Source organism: Fistularia commersonii, chromosome 13, assembly GCF_037954325.1.
Source record: "Fistularia commersonii isolate RoL2024-O1a breed Wild chromosome 13, RoL_Fcom_v1.0, whole genome shotgun sequence".
NCBI lineage: Eukaryota > Metazoa > Chordata > Actinopteri > Syngnathiformes > Fistulariidae > Fistularia > Fistularia commersonii.
This window is the reverse complement of record NC_141296.1, coordinates 8041670-8061729: the sequence shown is the minus strand read 5'-3', so window position 1 is coordinate 8061729 and position 20060 is coordinate 8041670. Positions and strand designations below refer to the sequence as shown.

The window sequence follows — 20060 nt, the reverse complement described above, 5'->3', positions numbered from 1 at the left end:
GCTCAGTCTTCAGTTAATCTGTTGCCTCGTTTGGGAGGAAACTAAAGAAAATAAAAGCAGACATAGGGAGAGGAAGCAAACTCCACACAGAAAAGTGAGGTAGTATATGAGAATTGAACCTGGAACCTTGCTGAGCCGGCAAAACTGCTAACCTCTGCGCCACTGTAATTCCAAATTGTTTTTATTATTTTAAGAGTATAAGGGTTAGCAGTGCGTGTATTTAGTTCTCACAATTTGAATAAATATTCATTTTTCCATTTCCTCACCTCCCATGTAACAGCGAAATTTTGATACGATAAGAGTTCTTTACCAAGTTTTAACATTGGTTCAAAGAAACAGACACACTGTTAATTACACAAAAAAAATTTAATGACAAGAGAAAGTGGAACTGAATTGTCAGTCCCTGAGAATGACTTGAAAATTATAAAATACAGCTGAGAAGAGTTTTGTGGACTAAAGTTAAGTTTCTGTTGTAGTTTTTTGCTCTCTTCCCAGTATTAATGGGTGAAATGCGATTTGTCACGATCTGCCAGTGAGTCCAGCACTGACTGTTCACACTCTGCTTACTCTTTACAAAGACAGTTCACCTCATACATACTAGTACTAACACAGTGAGAGAGACATACATTATGCTACCTGCTTTGTGGCATTTGGTGTAAATGCAATAAATAGTTATGGTGTAATGAATCCATCCTGTCTGACCGACTTCTTTAGCTCATTTGTTGACATTACCACTGCAAAGTTCACCAACCAATATAACAAGATAGTCTGAACATAAACCCAATAATATAAATATATTATAGGGTATTATAAATGCATACCTTAAATGTGACTGTGCTAAAAGAGCGTCTGTATATCATACTGTTGTACATACATTATAAGCATGTAATACCTTCATTACAACTAATTGCCTTTGACAACATACTGTGACACAATATCCACTAAAAGTAATGCACATCAGTGCCTAAAACTGTGCTGTTTTAAATCTTCTAGCTCTCCGAAAGTTCTATCTTATGATTTTCATTTCACAAATGGCTTGCAGCTCTGCTAATTAGTCCAGCTCCTCGAAAAGCAAACAGCGACGACGTTATCATCTGTATCTTTTGAGGCAGAAAGCCTTTGCAGCATGTACTTGAGCTAAGAGAGCATAAGCTGGAGGAGCCTATTAGATCTTGTATAGTTGGAATCCAGGTGACTGACCACTCAGTGCAGGAGATCCTTTTGCTTTAAGGCAGATAGATATGTAAACAGGTTGTCTCTTTTAGGTGGTATGTGCACACACACAGTGCAGGCAACAGTGCAGGGGGTGCTTAGAATACTCGCTTCCTTCCGTTGGGTCTGAACTCAAAAACTGTCATGCTCCATAACTGTCTTCCTCACAGCCATTGAAAAAACACACTTGATGAAAGAAAAAAGCCCATCCTCATTGTGCATTCAAATGTTTTGTTCAGGGTTTGGACAGCTGATAACCTTGCGGGCATCTCAGGGGCTGTACGGTGGGGGCTTCTCGTCAGGATGGTTGTGAGGAGGGGAGTACTGCGGAGGAATCATGGTGGGCCACAGGTGACTGGCGCCGGACTGGGAGTCATCGGACAGGCCAGAGGAATCGGGGAACACAAAGGAGCCCTGCATAACAGACACAAGCCATTATTGGGATGATATATTCAATACTTTTTGCAAGTACATTAATTATATAAAGGGAAAAAGCAGTAAAAAAGACGTATTTATGTAAAGTTTTCAAAATTGCTATGAATATACTGGCCAAGTTAAATTACCGGTACCCTTTTCTCGAAGGTCAAATATGGGATTTTCCATGATTACTAGACTTTGATGGGTCTGTTCTTCAACGTGAAAAAGCCTCTTGGATGAGAGGTGACGCATCTTCAAGGGAGGAATTCCAATCTGGTTGCCACAAAAAGATTCTGACAAGGATTAACCATGACCTGGACGACTGAGAGCCTCCAGAAATATGTCTGTCAAGGATCTCTGTCGTCCTGGTCCTGATCAGTCGTTGTCAAACTTTTCGCTGACACTGGACTTTTTTCTCTCCTCGAAGATGCTTCACCTCTCTTTCGATAGGCTCCTTCAGCTCTTAGCGTATCAGATGAAAGTAACTTCTTGTATGGAGTTAGCCTGGAGCTGTTCAAAAGCAGTTTGAAAAATATAGCGGTTGTGTCTAAAAATCTCTTCAGTCTTTCTGTCAGAACTTTTTTTTTTATATTTCTCATGAAAAACATTCCAATGAAAATGATAATGGATTAATATTGAATTTGAAAGTTCCTGTAGGGGTATCTGCCATTTCATGTTTTTAAATTTTCCTTTATACTAAATTATTTAGATAATCACAACAATTAAAATTCTATAATGTTCCCTTTAGTTATAGTATCACATAAATCATCTGAAAAGAAATACAATGTCTTTCAATTCCACAAAACCTTTAAATTGTACTCATATGATTCCTATACAATGACTGATGTGTACCCACTTAACTATACCATCAGCACATTTTTATTTTATTTATAACTAACCAAAATGAACTGAAAAATGATCACAGGTGAATTTCTGAAATCTTCAAATGAGGTGACATCAATCTATCTATGGTTTTGGGCTGGAAATTCAGATCGCTGCCAGTATATCCCATGTTCCAACAGTTTTCTCACCTGCACATCATAAGCTGTGTAAGGTGGCAGACAGGGGGCAGTGTTGTAATAGGAGTTATATGAGGCGGTGGGTGGAGGAGGCTCTGAGGGGAGTTGGGCAGTGATGGCTTCAGGTTCAGATGTACTCTCTGAGGCCGCCGAAGGTGTCTGACAACAACATGAACCGTACTAGTAAAGTTAAACTGTAATTTTCATTAACACAACAGACATAACCTTCAAAGCATTAAGTAAAAAAATGTATAATAGCATCCTAACCATATCTTTAAAGCCTCCAAGCACTGCGGCTGTAATGATGCCCAGGAAAAGAGCCACGATATTGAGGATGGTAGCTGACCAAAGCAGATGATAGAGGTGTACCACATCTTGGCAGCTTCTCACATCGGTGTATTCATGGTAGCCTCCAATAACTTCTACTCGGCTAGCCCAACAGGTGGAACAGAGATGAAAACAGCCACAGTCAAGCCACAATAGTCAATTATTACAGGCATTTTTTTTTTCAATTTGTACGTATAAACATATTCATGGTTTGGTTAGGAACACAGTTTTGGGCACAGACAGTTACTTGAAAAGTTTGGATGGTTTCAGTTCAAATCTCAGTGAAGAAACCATAGGGGAAAGCTGCTAGGGAGCTTGCAAACACAGATGAAGATGTTTGTTTGGTCGGACACAAACAGGCATGCAGAGGAAATGGCAGCTACACCACGTGTCTTTGGTGCTGTTATAAGACACTTCAGTTACTTGATCATCACTTAGTGGCCATTATGAGCCTAGAAGAAAGGAACCTACTTCCAAATCATGGATGATTTCCTAAACTTTTTCAAAACATCTTTACTCTGAAGTCCCATAAGAGGATGCTCTCTGAAACAAAGGTCAAAAGAAAAGAAACATTCTTGTTCTAATACAATTGAAGGTGCAGTGCAAAAGAATCCCACAAAAATGGAACAGCACTACACATAAGAAATACAAACAGTCCAAGCGACACTGCAAAGCCAGTAGCCAGTGTTTACTGTTGCAATCTTGCTGAATCAAATACTCACTTGCCACAGTTGTAAAGGTCACAGCAGTAACATGTGTTGCTTTTCACACGCAGTTTACAGGATGTACGTGAGGATGTCTGGCAGGTTACCTGGGATTCAAAAATTGTAACATCCTTGATCTTTGGACACTCCTACTTCAACTTCAATGTTCTATTTCATCAGGGCACTTTAGATACACACTTCAGGACAAAAACAGACGCCAGATATTTTTCATGTTTCTGTAACAACAGTTAAAATGTGTCTCATACATCTCGTTCAGACGCAGTCTCACTGGAGTGATAGTCACACCGCCTGGCGTACAATGGCCTGAGGTCCTGTGGTACAAAGAACAGCATAGTAATTGGTGGCAATTGTATTTGTCTGCACTTTGTTGTTTTATTTTTATCAAACACATCTGAGTTAAAAATGAGACATAACTCCACCTTACGGACTATAAACACACCATATAAACAACACCTTGTGGACTATATATCAACACTGAATAATTGTGGCTACATACTGAATACGGTGATCAATACAGGTTGAGAAATTAACTTGCTCCAATGTCCATTTTGGTTAAGAACGGAGTGGCCCTTTGCTGTAAGGATGTTAGAGAACGCTCATTTGAATCACTTTTGAAAAACAACTAGAAAAATGGCCCCTTGGTTTATGTATGTTTTTTAATTGTCCATTTTGACTAATTGTACCTTATTTTTAGCAAATCTTATGTTTTTCTTTATTTTCTATATTAGTTCTGAAGCCCTTTTAAATATGCTTTCCATGTTACTGACACCAACAACAAATTAAAACCAGCATTGATCTCAATTTTCACCCAGTCATAACTTGTTTTAGCATAATTGATTTCAGAGTGCATTAGTGGTTATTTATTATTTTCTATCATTTGCGTCACAGAGAATCATCTCTCAACAACTATATTTGTCCTGTTAGACGGGTGTGGCAGCTGTATTTTCCATATGCCCCTGCAGAAGGGTATGCCTATCACTATATGTCAAACAGCATTTATTAAAGTTTAATGTAGATGGCATTGATTAATAAGCTCATTAAAAAGCTGAGCATAAGCAAACCAAAATCTATAATGTATTAGTTAAGTTAAATGATTAGAGGCTGTAATTTATACTTACAATGTGCCTAGCAGCAAACACGCCATCAACAATAGCGCAGCAGAAGGCAGCCACCACTCCAAAGCTAATGAAGACAATAGATGCCACTAACTGAAAAACACAGAGAATAGCTGCATCAGCTTTTTCATTCCTGTAGGAAATTACAAACCAAATCTACACATGCACTACAAAGAAGAATTACATTTCCAAGGTGGTGTGCAGTCAGGGCAACCGAGGCTTTCTCTGCTGGCCCTGTCGAAGTCAAAAATATAATTTGTGTTTTATGAGGCGTGCTTTTTGTGTGAATTCAAGACTCAATATACAGAATGTGAATACAGTGAAGCAATTGGGTGGCTGATCTTGGATGGCCCATATTAGAAATGGCATCTGAACATATGGCTGTGCCTTGGACCAGTGACAGAGGTATTTGGTATTGCTCTTTCATTGGAGCCTGCAGCTTCTAATGGATTATGATTTTGAATGACTGTATAACCAACCAGATTTTAAATTGATCAGATCTGACTTTATATCTTAAAACTGAGTCTCGTGAGGATCTGTGGTGTATGTGCCTGCTCTCTGTAGTGTCACCAAAACAAGGGTTGAGGCTTTGGTGGTTAATGAGCCAACTTAGCAACTGGACTCTATAAAACCAGTAAAGGTTTTGTGGTCCAATAAGAGGTTAACTAGCAGGAGGTACTTATTCAAATTATGTGTTTACAGACATGTACACACGCGCGCGCGCACACACACACACACACACACACACACACACACACACACACACACACACACACACACACACACACACACACACACACACACACACACACACACACACACACACACACACACACACACACACACACACACAAATTCATTCCTTTGTGATCTTATCGGTACAGTGAAATACTTGGCATACAGACCTTGTTTTTTTCTAATTGGATTGATGGTGGTTTCCTGATAACATTGTGTCGGTGTTTGATTACATTTCTTGTGTGGGTTCGTGGAGAAGACACACTATCTGTGGAAAGCTTTGGGTTTCAGTCTGCTTATGGAGAGATATAAAGCCCAAGTCTAATGGTGAGACTGCATGAACTGACTGTTACACCACCACTATAGAAGTTGTGTTGGTGTTGATTGAAAAATGCAAATAATATATAATTTGTATGTGCTTATATAGGCAGTCTTTGAGAAGAATATGTTTGCACAATTGTGAGTGTTGGGATGATGGGGTTAGATGCAAGGAAAAAGATAGTTACTAAAGGCCCTGATAAGAGCACTACTGTTAGCAGCTTCTCTCAAAACTTGAGCTTATATCTTTCAGTACTGAGTGCTCAGAGAAAGAACAGGTGGGGGGATGAAGGCAGCATGAAGGACAGCAGAGGAACAGATGGGTTTGTGTCCTCCCTGCAGAGGTTTTTGTCTGGCACTGCCTGCGCCAGCATTTCTGAAATCAATTCTAAAATTCTTATGCCATTTCATAGAAGGACCTTTGAACAACGGAATTGATACTGCCTTTATGAATCATTACAGCACAGATCCTGGTGACAGATTTCCTAGCAAATCCATTGGATTAATTCCACAAAGTCAAATATTTTTTGGTTGTGATGGACATAATTTGGGTGTCAAGAATAAAAACTGTCACAGACAATTTATAGACAAATACATTTATCTGACTTTCCTCCTAATGCACAAGATATTGTTAGTAACATTTACCATGGAGAATAGTGCATGACGTCTAGACCTTTAGAATTAATTTCAAGTTCTTTTCTAGCTTAGTGTTCTTTTCTGCAAACAAGGGTCTTCTAGAGTCCTTATAATTACTTGATAATTACGATGCTGTTTCATATTTGTCTCTTAACAAATATGTCTCGATGTCTCCTCCCCAAAGTGGGGATTCTATTCTAAATACCAAAATATTTCCTTTGTCATAAAAGATCAAATAACAGCTAATATATAAGTTCATAGTTGATCTCTTAATATCATTTGAGAAGAATGGTTGTTCAATTTACACAGCACTTCTGGGGAGCTTAAATTCATTGAATTTATTTTCTCTTTTAAATTGCCATTTCATTTTAACTTTAATCTGACACTCTAACTTATTTAAGTTCTTCTTCTGACATTCAACACATTAATTCTTAGATCCATCAGCATCTTTCAGTATTTCTATAACTGCCATGTCCAATGTATCTTCATCAATCTCCATTGTTCACAGATTAAAAATGTTCTGACTGTTTACATTCAACAGGAAGCTCATGTTTCTAATGAAGCGTATTGTGATTAATAGATAGTAATTTTTACCAATCAGTCCATTGAAGGATATAGAAATGATTCTGTGACATTTAGTTGCATGAGATTCAGTCTACGCAATATATTTTTTCATAAGGTTTATAAGGCAATGGGGTTTCATCTATCATGAGGCACAGACAAAGACTCATAGCATATAATGTTTTCTGTGATTTTGGAAAAAAATGGTCAAACTTGTTGTTTTTATTTTGAGCCCTAAAAGACCCAGCCCATCACCCCCCCACCTGCTCCTCTCATCTGCAGTTTCCTTCTCCACATTCCATGCGGACATCTGGCCTCCTCCTCCTCTTACACCCTATTTCTATTTCTAGCCGCATCTCTCTTGAAGCCTAGGATACTCACTCTCATACACAACATAAAACCTCAGCAGGGCAAGCAATCGTAACATGCTGGATTGGTCATATAGTGTCACATAACAGAATAAAGGGGAAGGAGTCCCTTAGAGGTAATTGGGACTCATATTTGACTCAATGACTGTTTTCTGACTGTCAAAATAAAAACAAAACCATTAGCATTGAAATTGATCTCAATGATCAAAGGTGATATAAACCTTCTTACCATCTGCCTTTTGTTCTCTATCAAATGAGAGCCGATAATTCCCAAAAAAGAGCCAAAGCCCAGCTGAAAACAAAGAAAACAAGTGTGAGGTATTTTTCTCATTTGGCCACACAAAATTAATTCAGACAAATACATGAAAATGTAATTGTTTATGTTAAGTTCTCAGAAAAAAAAATCTGTTTGTGATTAGATGGAATTGCTTTTATTGCAATGAAAATTTCAAGGTTTTTGAAAACTGTCATTGAAAATGTTGCAACGATACATTGGTGACCTACTTGGAAAAAGAATGGAAAAAGCTAAATAATGAAGAATACAAATTTGTGGGCACCATTATTTACCTCACTCAGCTTCTAATGACAGTGTTGCTAAATAATGAATGGGGGGGAATCACCCTGCAGAGACCTTCAGTAATTAGGTTGATCAGAGTCAAAGAACATGAGGCACTCACTGAAACCACTCTCACTTCACTTATTGTTGAAGCTGACAGTAAGCAGAAGTGCTGGCCTCACCCTGTTACTCTTTTGTGCAGGTGTGTGTACTCACAATGAGTCCTGGGTAGTAGCCGCCCACTGTGATGTTCTGAGTCCTGGTTGTTGCTGCCAGGCCAAAGATGAGGATGAGCACGGATACAATAAGCAGCATCACTGTCACGATTATGGATTTTCTCTTCCTCCTCTTAAAGGAACCTAAAAGATTATACTGGGTGTCATATACTGGGGCATATGGTTGGCAGAGGCACAGCTCCAAGCTTACTGTAATTTCGGTCATTCGATTTAACCATCAAGATAGTTTTATTGTTGGTTGCTGGACTTCAGAAATATCATCCCCAGAGATGTCCTCCCTCATGTGAATACACAGAAGATTTATAGGGATGATAATACTTGTAATAGGGAAGGCTCTGCATTAGGCTCCTCAATAGCAAAGTGGCTAGTGGACAGCAATAATTTCTTCAGTTTCCCCTTCAGTCTCAAAAAATTAGGGCTCACCTCAACACTATGGAAATTACTTACGACAACATATTTTTGAGTACATTTATTTAGAAAATCAAGTAAATCAAGCTACTAGATTTATGAGACACATAGGGTAAGTAATTTAGAGGTCAGAAAAAAGATTAAGTTTATGTATAGAACCTTGGTATTGTCACATCAAATTTTTATCTTAATCATAATTGATCTGTTTATTTCTTTAATTTCAATGCAAAATATGCCACCCTAAAACAGCACAACATTGCAGTTAAAAACAAGAGGTGTACACAAAAACACATTCTATTTCTGATGGGGAAAAAGTATATAATTACTAGGCTGAAAAAACAGGATTGTATTAAAAAGTAAACAGATTCTTTGTCCCAATGGAGGATATAGCCTCTGCAATGAGCATTGTGTTGACAATGATGACACATTACTCACAAGAAATTTAAGTCTTGTCGAAAAATTTTCATGGCAACCAAAGAAGCCTCTAAAATGAGCAGATTAATGTCTTCAAGGGAAGAAATTCAAGTCCAGTTGCCACAAAAAGATATTGACAAGAATTAACAAGTTTAAATCATTTCAGAAAAAAGATCAAAACCATGACAAGATATAGGAACAAACAATTTTCCAGAAGACAGGGCTTGAAGAAAATATGCAACATACAGATCACACATATATAATCAAAACAAAATATTTATGAAAAAAATAGGGCAATAATTCTTCCTGTTACTCCACCAAACCAAAGTCAGAGCTAAGTCTAGTAGCTTGTCGAAATCTTCTAGTCTTGACAACTGGACTTGAATTTCTTCACTTGGAGACGTTCTTCAGTTCTGAGAACTAAAAAATTGCAGAAGCCACCCGGGTGAGGGATGAGATGTCTTCAACTGAAGAAATTCAAGTCCGTTTGCCAAGACAAGAAAATTTTGACCAGAATTCACCATGACCTAGATGACCTAGTAGCATTAAGTGTCTTCCTGCAACATGGCTTCTAGTGTTCTCAGAGTCAAGGAATGCCAGTGATGAGTGGAGTCAGTTCAGTGTTACTGCTAAGTATGTAACCTGTCTGGGTTGGTGGATTAATAGTCCTAAGTGGAAAGAAGCTACACAGACAGAAAAGCGATGCATGGTGATAGGGTTAATATTTATCTCAACTTACTCACTCGCTGACCTAATTTAAAGAATATGTTTGTAAGACAAGATCATCCGTACACTTTGACCCAGAATAATTGCAGTAATATGCAGTTATTGAGTTGGACTCTGTCTGATAATTCTGCATTTTCTGATTTTTTCTTTCAATGTTTACTTATATTTTTGTGATTTCAAAGGTTTTAGTTTGTTTCAATTCAGTCATAGTATAATACATAGAAAATATTGTTTAACTGCACAAAAAAAAAGAAATTTCTTCTAAAATCACAATAATTTTTGGATGACAATAAAATGTCAATTGGGATTTGTTTGCTGCGTCACTTTTTCCCCATTCTTTTGGATAGTGTTGTGAATGAAAATGTATGAGTAATGTATGAGTGATGTTCTGTATTTCAGTGAACTGAGTGTTGTTCGGTTATCAAAAGGGATGTAATTGTGCCACTTCATATGTCATCTGAATGTGAATGGAGTTTCTACATTAAAAAACAATAGTTAGAAAAATATTAATTCATTTTTCAAAGGTAAGCCTCATGCTGACTTCAGTGCAGAATCAAGACAGGAGGTATTTAAACAGCCATGTCTCAGTGTTTCCCCTTTTATCTAAGTTTATCAATGGACGTCCAAATGAAGCAACAACTGGTTAACTTTGAGTTCATGCAAATTCCAAGTACTCAAGTTGATATTTTGATTGAATCATGAAACTTTCCAAAACTTGTAGAAATATGCGACATCCATACCTCAACAATTTCCCTGGGGAAAAACATAATTTCCATGTAAGAGAAGCACAGCAAACCATCTGCTTATACTCAAACCAAGTTATAGTCTTTCCGAAACGTTATTTATTGTTGTATCAATTGAAGATGCGAGACATGCTGCTGAAATGTTTTAACAAAACCATAAATAATCCAGCATTATTTATTTGGAAAAAAAGAAGCAGCACAGTAATCTACTTAGAGAAAGGGGCTGATCCGTTTTATATTTGCAAAATTGTCAGGGAGGCAGTGATTTCCAGTACAAATCACAGCCAAACATCGAGCCTGGTGCGGTTACTCAACGTCGCCGCACCTGCAGTGACGCGCTGCGGCGTGGTACGAAAACACACACACACACACACACACACACACACACACACACACACACACACACACACACACACACACACACACACACACACACACACACGGTATGGTGATGCAACGTGCATGTTGTACGCTACTTTCACTGTGCTAGAAAAGGACCGCTATCTCATCCCTCTTTTAAATGCGATGAAACATTACTTATTGTTAGTGTCGCACCGTGCCAGTGAGCATTTTACCGCAATAAAGCATTAGTTGGAGGAAGCACCTTGCTGCAGACACCCCGTTGACCTTGCAAACACACACACACACACACACACACACACACACACACACACACACACACACACACACACACACACACACACACACACACACACACACACTTACCCATGCTGGTCTCGGACAGAGTCAGTCCGCTGGACTGAAGACTCTGACTTGGGGGCATGCCGGCTCGCTGGCTGCCTGGAGAACGTATTCCACCGTTCCCTCTTGCAGTTTGCAGAATCAGAATAATCACGACTCTGTTGTTGTTGTTGTTGTTGTTGTTTTCCCTTCACCAAACGCAGCCAGCTGTCAATGAATGGATGCAGACGCAGAGTGTGGTTTTCCTCGGCTGCCCCCCCCACCCCTCCGTCCCTGATGAGGCCGAGGTGGCCTCGTGTAAGTCCCCGTGTCTACTGGCGCGTCTGTCGGTCTGTGTCCTCACTGTGTGTCGGTCTGGGACGGCTGGTCGCCGCTGCTGGTTGTATGTGCGCATGTCATGTACATGCTGGGGGAAAACGTAATACCCCTCCAGCCGTTACTCGCCTCTGCCGTTACCCGTACTTCCCCTCATAGCACCGCGACGACATGAAGGCTAACGCGGCAACTCTTACGTTACTTTCATTCTATCGGTTAGCTTGCCGCATAAATTACGTGACGTACTTTATTACAGGAAGTGGGAATTTTCTCTCGGCATTACAATGTATAATACAACTCTGAGATGATAACGCTATACGGTGAGCTGACAAGCTTTTTTTTTTTTTAATTATTATTACATCAATTAGAACGTGGACACGATTAACACCAAATTAACAGTCGGAATTTTTGGTTTGGTTAAGTTGAAATTCAAAATACTTTCAGAAGAATACGCATGAGCCGGTAGTAAGTGTCAGAGAAAGAAAATAATTATTTCGAGATTGGAGAGAGGGAGGAAAAAAACAAAAAGGAGGAACCCCGTAAATTGTGAGGTCATGAAGTCCGCCATCTGTTTCAAGCAGATTTGTTGAATCACGGTTTTGGACGCTGTCAGAGCACACACGAGAACAGCGCCACCGCCTGGTGGAAACATGCAACTGCAACCAATTTGTGAATTTCGGCTGAACAAGGATGCTGAGGACAGTCAACACTCATCAACCTATATATCGATGGCTAGAATGCAAAACCTCCTATCTGTAAAAAAAAAACTTTTTTCAGGAAATGAAAAAAAACGTTTCATTTGATTATAGCATGGTCTTTGTTAAAGATATTCAAGAATATTCTATTGTTCACATACTATATTTCTATGTTATAATTTAAAAATACATAGCATGTATTTTTACCACTGACAATGCACATAAGGATTTTTTTCCTATTTCTCTCTGCTTCATTGTGCACATAGGAGTTTTGTCATGTGACATTTATGTCAAAACAAAGGGCGGGATTATCTTGCAGATAGACTGAAAATGTGGAGCCATCCCATTTCTCACCATTCAATGCAAAAACCCAAAATTGAAAAATTTGCAGATAGGAGGTTCAGATACAGGACTGTCTCAGAAAATTAGAATATTGTAGTAAAGTTCTTTCTCTTCTGTAATGCAATTACAAAATCAAAAATGTCATACATTCTGGATTCATTACAAATCAACTGAAATATTGCAAGCCTTTTATTATTTTAATATTGCTGATTATGGCTTACATCTTAAGAAAACTCAAAAATCCTACCTCAAAATATTAGAATATCATGAAAAAGTAATTTTTGTTTTTTTAATTGCATTACAGAAGATAAAGAACTTTATCACAATATTCTAATATTCTGGGACAGTCTTGTATATTGCAACTCCAGAAATGATTATTTGCCTGAAATGAAATACATAAACGAACAAGCAATAAATCACCTATTCAGTGAGACATAAATGTATCTAGCTACTGTGTATAGTGTATATCTAGTGTGTATTCAGTTGTAGAGTAAATAAAATAAAATGTGTTGTAATCAATATCTTTCTGACAAAACATGTATTTATAAAATATTTCTGCTCTCTGTAACGCTGCTATCATTGTTCTTCAAATTCTAGTATTTTGGGACAATCAAGATGAAAAAATAATGAAAATGTGGATAGTAATTCCTCACGACTATCAAGTTACCTGAAATCCTGTCCAAACGGAGCAAACGGAGAGAATAATTGCAATAATTGTTGTTTGCTTGTTTTTTAATCCAATTCTTCAAACTACGTGTTTTGTATCTGTGATGCGACGGCAGTGTTCTTGCTTCTGACTTCCAGTTTAATAAAGTTTTAGAAGATGTCCCATTTCCCCTGAAATTCCCTTATTTCCAAATAAAATATCCCCAAACTAGTGTGCCGGATCAAATGCCATTCATAGTATGAAAGTTAATTTGAAAGCATCTTAACTTTTTATGTAGTGAACATGGCTTCCATGGGTAAAGAAGCACTGAAACACGGTTATTGTGCTGCAAAAGCCCACAAACCATCAACTAAGCATGATCTTGAGATTTTAGTCATATACACTCAGCTGGACAGGAGGTCTTTGGCGAAAGGAAGAATCGCCTTTGACTGAACAGTCTACGCGGGGACGCACGACCACACGCACGTATTTGCCGCGCGAAATCTCAAAGAGGGGATTTTTTTCCATGACGCAATTTCTCTTTTCATGTAAGAGCAGGGGGGAAAAACAACCTCAGAAATCACCCTCTCCCACTTTTACTCGGGGTAACTGAAGGAGACGTGACCGGAGTGCTGATGTGACGGAGACACTTGAACTTGTCGAGAGGAGAGCTTTTGGCAAACAGTTGCTGCGAAAGTGCATCAAACTGCAGGTGAACAGAACTCCCTGCACGTTTAGCAACAAATCCAGTGACTCACGAGTCAGTCATGATGCTGGTGTTGGTATTAAAATGTCACCCGGTGAGAGTTATTGAGAGAAATTAACAAACCAATAACGGCGTTTTGCGCTCGTCCGTTACGCAGCTGGCGAGGTGATGATTGATGGAATCTTCTGTTGGGATCAGCCATAAATATTGTATTCAGTCTTCATTCGGGTCTTAGGCCAGCTCAGCGAACAATGGATGATGTTGTGCGTGTGCAGAATACAGTGCAGTGTCCAGGCCTGCCAAAATGTCTCTAGGACAAAAAAAAGCACTTTGTATCCCACCCCCAGTGATTCTCTGTCCAGTGTTCATTCACTATGATGCTTGCCTAGTTGAAGGAGGCTCTTCTGCACCCGGACCTCCATGCATGCCTAAAACTTTCTAATGAAATCCCAAAACACTTTTTGACCAACATTATTTTTTTTTTCCTCTCGGGGTCAAGAGGGATATAAATTATTCTGCGGTTTGATTTTTATTGAGAAAGGAAGCATCAGGTATGTCAGTTTTTTCATCATTCCCAATGTGTTTGTTACTTAAGATATTTTAGATAGGTGGCGATGATGATGCTGAAATGCTGTTGCATCTTTAGCAATAAATTACAACACCTTACTAAATTATTTTTCTCTCCCGGTAAAGACTATGGAGCACAGTTCCACGGAGGGAGGAGCTGAGGAGACACCCCGTAAAAACCCAACAAGTCCAGTGAGTGATAAAACATAAATAAAACAATTGTGTTCTTCTGTAAAATGTATCACTGAAGTAGAAACAGTAATGCAGGAGTCATTTTCAGTAGAGTTTGAATAAAAATAAATAAAAAAAAGCACCCTTGCGTAAACTCACCAGTTCAGAGGATTTGTTAACCCAAGAACGAAATGTCAAACAACTATCAGGAGATTAAAACTTTCCCCCCATGGAGCGATTCATCGGTGACATTCATGTGTTTCCTGTGTTTCCTCTGGGATCTGTGTGTGCCGGCCTGTGGAAGTCAGTTAACATCTGGCTCTCTAAGTGACCCTCTAGCTCTGCTGTCTGCAGCTGCTGCTCCAAGCAGGAGGGTCCACTCAGCAGAGGTCAGCTCTCCCAATGAGTGCCACAAAGGTCACCCGCGGGTTTATAATTTGCAGAACCAGGGGACAGGACCATCAGTGTGATGTCCATTAATATGCAATGCAGTGTCTGTCAGGCTAAGCGGTCGGTCATACTTGGATCAGAAGGCATGCTATATTTTCACCGGAAGGATTTGATTAGAAAATAGGTTCACTGCAGAGCTATTAGATTATGTGTGGTGAGGACTTTTTCTCTTCTCCTTTCAATCAGCCTCATAAAGTGATACTCAAACATGGCCAGGAGTTGGAAGAGGAGCAGGAGGAGTTGGCAGAGCACCAGCCTCTGGAACAGGAAGACTTGAACTTTGAGCGATGGAAGCGCAGGCCGTTACCCAAGAGGACGCTGCATCAGAAAATAGATGACTTGAAGACATACCTGTGGAATGCAGAGACCAACGAATTCATGGGTCGCTCTGGAAAGAGCTGGAGTGAGTTGCTGACGGCAAAGAGGTTTTATGTTTTACGGATAAGGGATGGAATGCTTGGATAAGTATTTAAACTAATTTAAGCGACACCGCTATGACACAAATAACCCACGTTTCTTTTGATTAAGAGCGTCGCAGAGTTACTTTAAAAGATGCACTCTGGGACAGTTAAGAGGGTGAGATATGTCTCTCCAGTCCAGTGACTATGGTCACTGTGCTACGTGTGTGTGTGTGTGTGTGTGTGTGTGTGTGTGTGTGTGTGTGTGTGTGTGTGTGTGTGTGTGCGTGCGTGTGTGCGTGTGTGTGTGTGTGTGTGTGTGTGTGTGTGTGTGTGTGCGTGTGTGTGTGTGTGTCCTCATGCTGGATGTTTACATAGGTGCAGGGACGATTCAGAGTGTCCCGACAAAAACAGACTGCCTGGGGACGTATCCACAGCGGGAGTGCGCTGTTCCAGGCCTCGCATTGGCCAGGAATCACATTCCTCCACATCTTACCATGCTCTCCACAGCCTCTTTCCCAAAGCCTTGATGACCCCACCATTGACCTTGACGTGCGTATGGCCCCTCTGCTGCATTAAGACCTGCAGAGATGCTCATGTCTTCTTTTATCCATTAAGTCTGCTGCCAATTCAAGTTGTTTGTTAAGGTAAACCCTTCTGGCAGCACCCCTTACAGGATGGGTTTGTCCAGGTAATGACAATGGATCGGCCTCTTGGTATTCCATGGTAATGGCTGCGTGATGCTGTTGAGCTCCCTCCTACCTGTTCACTGAACACAACGGCGAACATAATTCGACTATGGACTATGACGTAAAGAAAATGTCTGAAGATTGAAGATAGTGTCCTGAATTTTCTGAAATGCTGGGTCACCGGCAAAACTGTAAAGCCATTTCCGCCAGATAACCCGTTTTTATGCACCTTTGTGAAGGAATGGGGCCCATATGTGTGCTAAAGAAAGGCCGTGAGCGGCAGTCTGTGTTGTGTGTGCTGTGCGTCCTGTGAGACGAGTGTGCAAAAGGGGACACAATACCAGAGTGGGGTGATTGGTGCTTCTTGGAGCTGGCTGGGCCTCTAGGGCTGCAATAGAAATTAACTACGATGGCAACCGGAGGTTCACTGTGTTCCTGAGTGAAAAGACAGCTGGGGGAATTCTCACTGGGCTTAAACAGAAAGGTCTTTGTGGCTCTGGGGACGCAAGGCTGGCTGAATTTGGTTCCCTGTGAAATTGCCTGCACAGCAAAAGCCATCCGATTTGGCTTTATTAGTTGCTAATGGACTGTTAATTGAAAATTGCATAAACAATGGCAGGGTTATTTTGATGCAGTAGTTTCACATTGGTGGATTCTATACCAAACGCTGTGGAGTGATTTACTAGTCTGGACATGAGGGTAGGACAGTTCTTTTGTATGAGTAAACAAATTAGTGACTGTCCTGATTAAGGACATTAGCCGTGGTCCGGGCTAAAAAGAAAAACTGGAATTCTTTGTGGTTCATTATTCTCTTCTTAAATCTGAGTATTTTACCATCCTGCAACCAAGGCTAACATGTCTCCATTCTCTACTTTTAGGCCTCATCCTTCTCTTCTATGCTGCACTTTATATGTTTCTCGCAGCCATGTTTGGTGGCTGTTTGTTTTGCCTCATGTGGTCAATAAGCCCCTACCATCCCACCTTCAATGACAGAGTGATGCCACCAGGTAAATATACCCACATGCTCACACTCCTCTGCTGCACACGTCTTGCCACTCCCCTCACACCTTGCTACACAGCTGTCCTTCAGTCTGTTGTGTCAATGCGAGTCTCTGCACAGTTGACTGTCTCTGGGTCTCCACTGGCAGGTATGACGATGGCTCCACACCTAGAAGGCCATGAGATCTCCTTCAACGCCTCTGATCGCAAATCCTGGAAGAAGTATGCAAGGTCAATGGATGAATATCTAAGGCGTAAGTCAGTCATTGATTTTTACGTAACGTTAAATGCGATGAGGTTTTAGAGTTGCTTTAAATTCACGGAGTTAATCCTCATCTTCCACACCTTTGTCCTCTTTTCCATTTGGTCCTTGCATGCTGGGAAGGGAAGCCTCTTTGTGGGCAAAGTGCAGCCATTCAGTGTGTCTTTTTTTTTAACAACCCGCCTTTGTCAAGCTTCCTTTATCAGAGGCCTGAGTCTGGCAGGGAAAAGCTGTTGCAAGGTTTCATTATGCCTACCAACCCTCAACTCTCCCCACTCTTCATTTTCAGCATACAATGATGCTGTGCAGGAGAGGAAAAACATCCACTGCACACAAGACAGGTACTTCATGCAGGATGACTTAGATGAGAGTGCAGAGCGGAAAGCGTGTCAGTTTAAGAGATCCTGGTTGGGGGACTGTTCAGGGCTGCAGGACCCCCATTATGGCTATTCTCAGGGGAAGCCATGCATCCTCCTCCGCATGAACCGGGTAAGAAAAGTGTGAGTCAGAAACAAGAACAAATGCTGTCAAACATTACACACACACACATGCATGTGCATGAGCGCAAACGCTAACACACACTCCACAAAGGCAGGATACTGTCCTAACATAGCCCCCGCAGTTAGTGACATCTTGTGGCCGTATCAGAGAGAGGCTAGAGATAACGGTTGAAGAGTGCTAGATCTTTATTAAGTGCGTGAAGTTCTGTGACCTAGGAAAGGTTGACCGTCCTCTCAAGTTTCAAGTTGTAGATAATGTTTTTCTTCCTTCGTTATGATATCTTCTCGATAGATTCTTGGGTACCTTCCTGGCCAAGGGAAACCAGTAAATGTGACTTGTGGAGTTAAGGTATCGTAACATCAGCACCCCAGCCAATATTAGCATTAACCGCTTTGAAAATGTTTTTTAAGCATGATTCCTGTTCTTGCAGAAAGGCCCACCTGAAGCCTTGGGAGAAATCCAATTTTTCCCAAGGAACTTTTATGACCTTAAGTACTATCCATACTATGGGAAGCTCAGACACGTAAGAGCCGGTTTGATCCATTTTGAAAATGTATTAACATAAGTGTGCACTAATTCATCATATCTTCATATCTTTTGTGCCTTAGGTTAACTATTCCTCTCCAGTGGTGGCGGTGCGTTTCATCGGATTGCATTTGGACACTCACATCCAAATCCAATGTCAACTGAATGGAAAGGGCATCATTAACGATTCAGTCACTGACCGCTACCTGGGCAGCGTGACCTTTTCCTTGGATGTTGGAGCGTAGGGTGGAAACAGGATCCCCAGCAGGAAAATCCTTCAATGATGAGGCAGAATATTTTGCCAGAGGAAAAAAGTCAATTCATTATTTTACGCAAAACATTTAATTTCTGTCTCATCTTTCACTTCAGTATTATGTTCTGCTGTAAAACAAATCCCATGAGAATTTCCTTTTGTGTTTCTGATGTATCTTTGAGCGTGCTTCTGGCACCTACAGCCACAACAAACAGTGCTGAACACACAAGCAGAGTGACTTTCAATTCCTGATACATTATAATAAATAGTCAAATTAATTTAACTAAATTACACTCTGCCCAGTAGTGACTTTTTGGCTATGCAAATCCAATTAAGAATTAAAACATGAATAGGCATTAGGAAATATCATTTTGTCCTTTTAGAGTATGTTTTTGTGAGATTTTTGCGTGACCAAGTGTACTAATTCGTTTTTGCATTATATATTTCAAACATGTATATTTTAAGAATTCAAAGACAAAAGGAAACACTGAAAGCAGGACTTGCACAGTACTTACACAGTAAAGAAATTACATAATAAATACTGCAAAATACTATAACTATATTTTTTTCTTTTGTCAAATAGAGCCGATAAAATGTTGCAAGACCTCCTGACCTTCTTTTGTAAAAAACGTTTGCTTATGAAAATGAAATGCTACACATGACTGATCAATAAAAAGCCTTATTCTACTGTGAAATAGTTTTTGGGAGGTGTGTGCTATTTTAAAAAGTGTAACTATTTTTGTGATTAATCCTGCCTGATCTGTGCTACTAAACCTGGTATAAATGTTGTATTTATTCCCATTATAGTTCTTATAATAAAATGTTCAGGTATGTGCTGTAATTTTTTTTATTGTATATGTTACTTGTCTTCAAAAGAACAACCTTTCATACACTATATTCCTAGAATTTTCTGTCACCGTTGAACTACGGTAGTCTTAGATTAATAACAGTGTTTCTAGTGTGGCTTTGAAAGGGACTAAGGGGAAACAGACAATGGGGATGAAAAGTGACTGAGCCAGCAGTTACACTCTTCAGTGATTTTCCAATATTTGACATTAACTGAATCAGATAGAGGAACTTTTTTGCTTTCTGTTTTGATTCTGCAAAACATAAACTAATTTCTTCAGGGCTGCATCATGGACTGTGCCAGTAGGCCCCACTCATTTACAGCAAGAATATTGAGCAACAGAAATAATATCTATAGCTAAAATTATATTGCTTTATTATAGCTATAAATAATATTTATAGCTCTTATTAACCTCTTCCATGTTTTTGGACTTTGGGAGGAAACCAAAAAGAATCCACACATGCACAAAGAGAACA

General features: G+C 39.8%; 2 protein-coding genes across 4 annotated transcripts; one reads left to right on the top strand and one right to left on the bottom strand.

The window, feature by feature from the left end:
* Positions 1 to 347: 347 nt before the first annotated feature.
* tmem255a (transmembrane protein 255A) lies at positions 348 to 11680 on the bottom strand. 2 transcript variants are annotated; one of them, XM_086158536.1, is made up of 10 exons: positions 11243 to 11680; positions 8206 to 8348; positions 7663 to 7725; positions 4819 to 4908; positions 3946 to 4011; positions 3698 to 3786; positions 3447 to 3518; positions 2916 to 3078; positions 2661 to 2807; positions 348 to 1626 (listed from the first exon to the last, which is right to left on the bottom strand). In XM_086158536.1, the coding sequence occupies exons 1-10, from the start codon at positions 11298 to 11300 to the stop codon at positions 1483 to 1485; spliced, it is 1035 nt and encodes a 344-aa protein (XP_086014662.1). In that variant the 5' UTR covers positions 11301 to 11680; the 3' UTR covers positions 348 to 1482. The 2 variants fall into 2 exon arrangements, with proteins under 2 accessions (XP_086014662.1, XP_086014663.1); XM_086158537.1 differs by lacking the exon at positions 3447 to 3518 and having other exon boundaries at positions 11243 to 11678.
* A 2602-nt stretch (positions 11681 to 14282) lies between these two features.
* atp1b4 (ATPase Na+/K+ transporting subunit beta 4) lies at positions 14283 to 19578 on the top strand. 2 transcript variants are annotated; one of them, XM_086158044.1, is made up of 10 exons: positions 14283 to 14473; positions 14616 to 14681; positions 14969 to 15049; positions 15297 to 15513; positions 17076 to 17204; positions 17346 to 17450; positions 17748 to 17947; positions 18251 to 18307; positions 18390 to 18482; positions 18568 to 19578. In XM_086158044.1, exons 2-10 carry the CDS (start codon positions 14619 to 14621, stop codon positions 18727 to 18729), a joined length of 1107 nt encoding a protein of 368 aa, XP_086014170.1. In that variant the 5' UTR covers positions 14283 to 14473; positions 14616 to 14618; the 3' UTR covers positions 18730 to 19578. The 2 variants fall into 2 exon arrangements, with proteins under 2 accessions (XP_086014170.1, XP_086014171.1); XM_086158045.1 differs by lacking the exon at positions 14969 to 15049 and having other exon boundaries at positions 14293 to 14473.
* Positions 19579 to 20060: the final 482 nt, after the last annotated feature.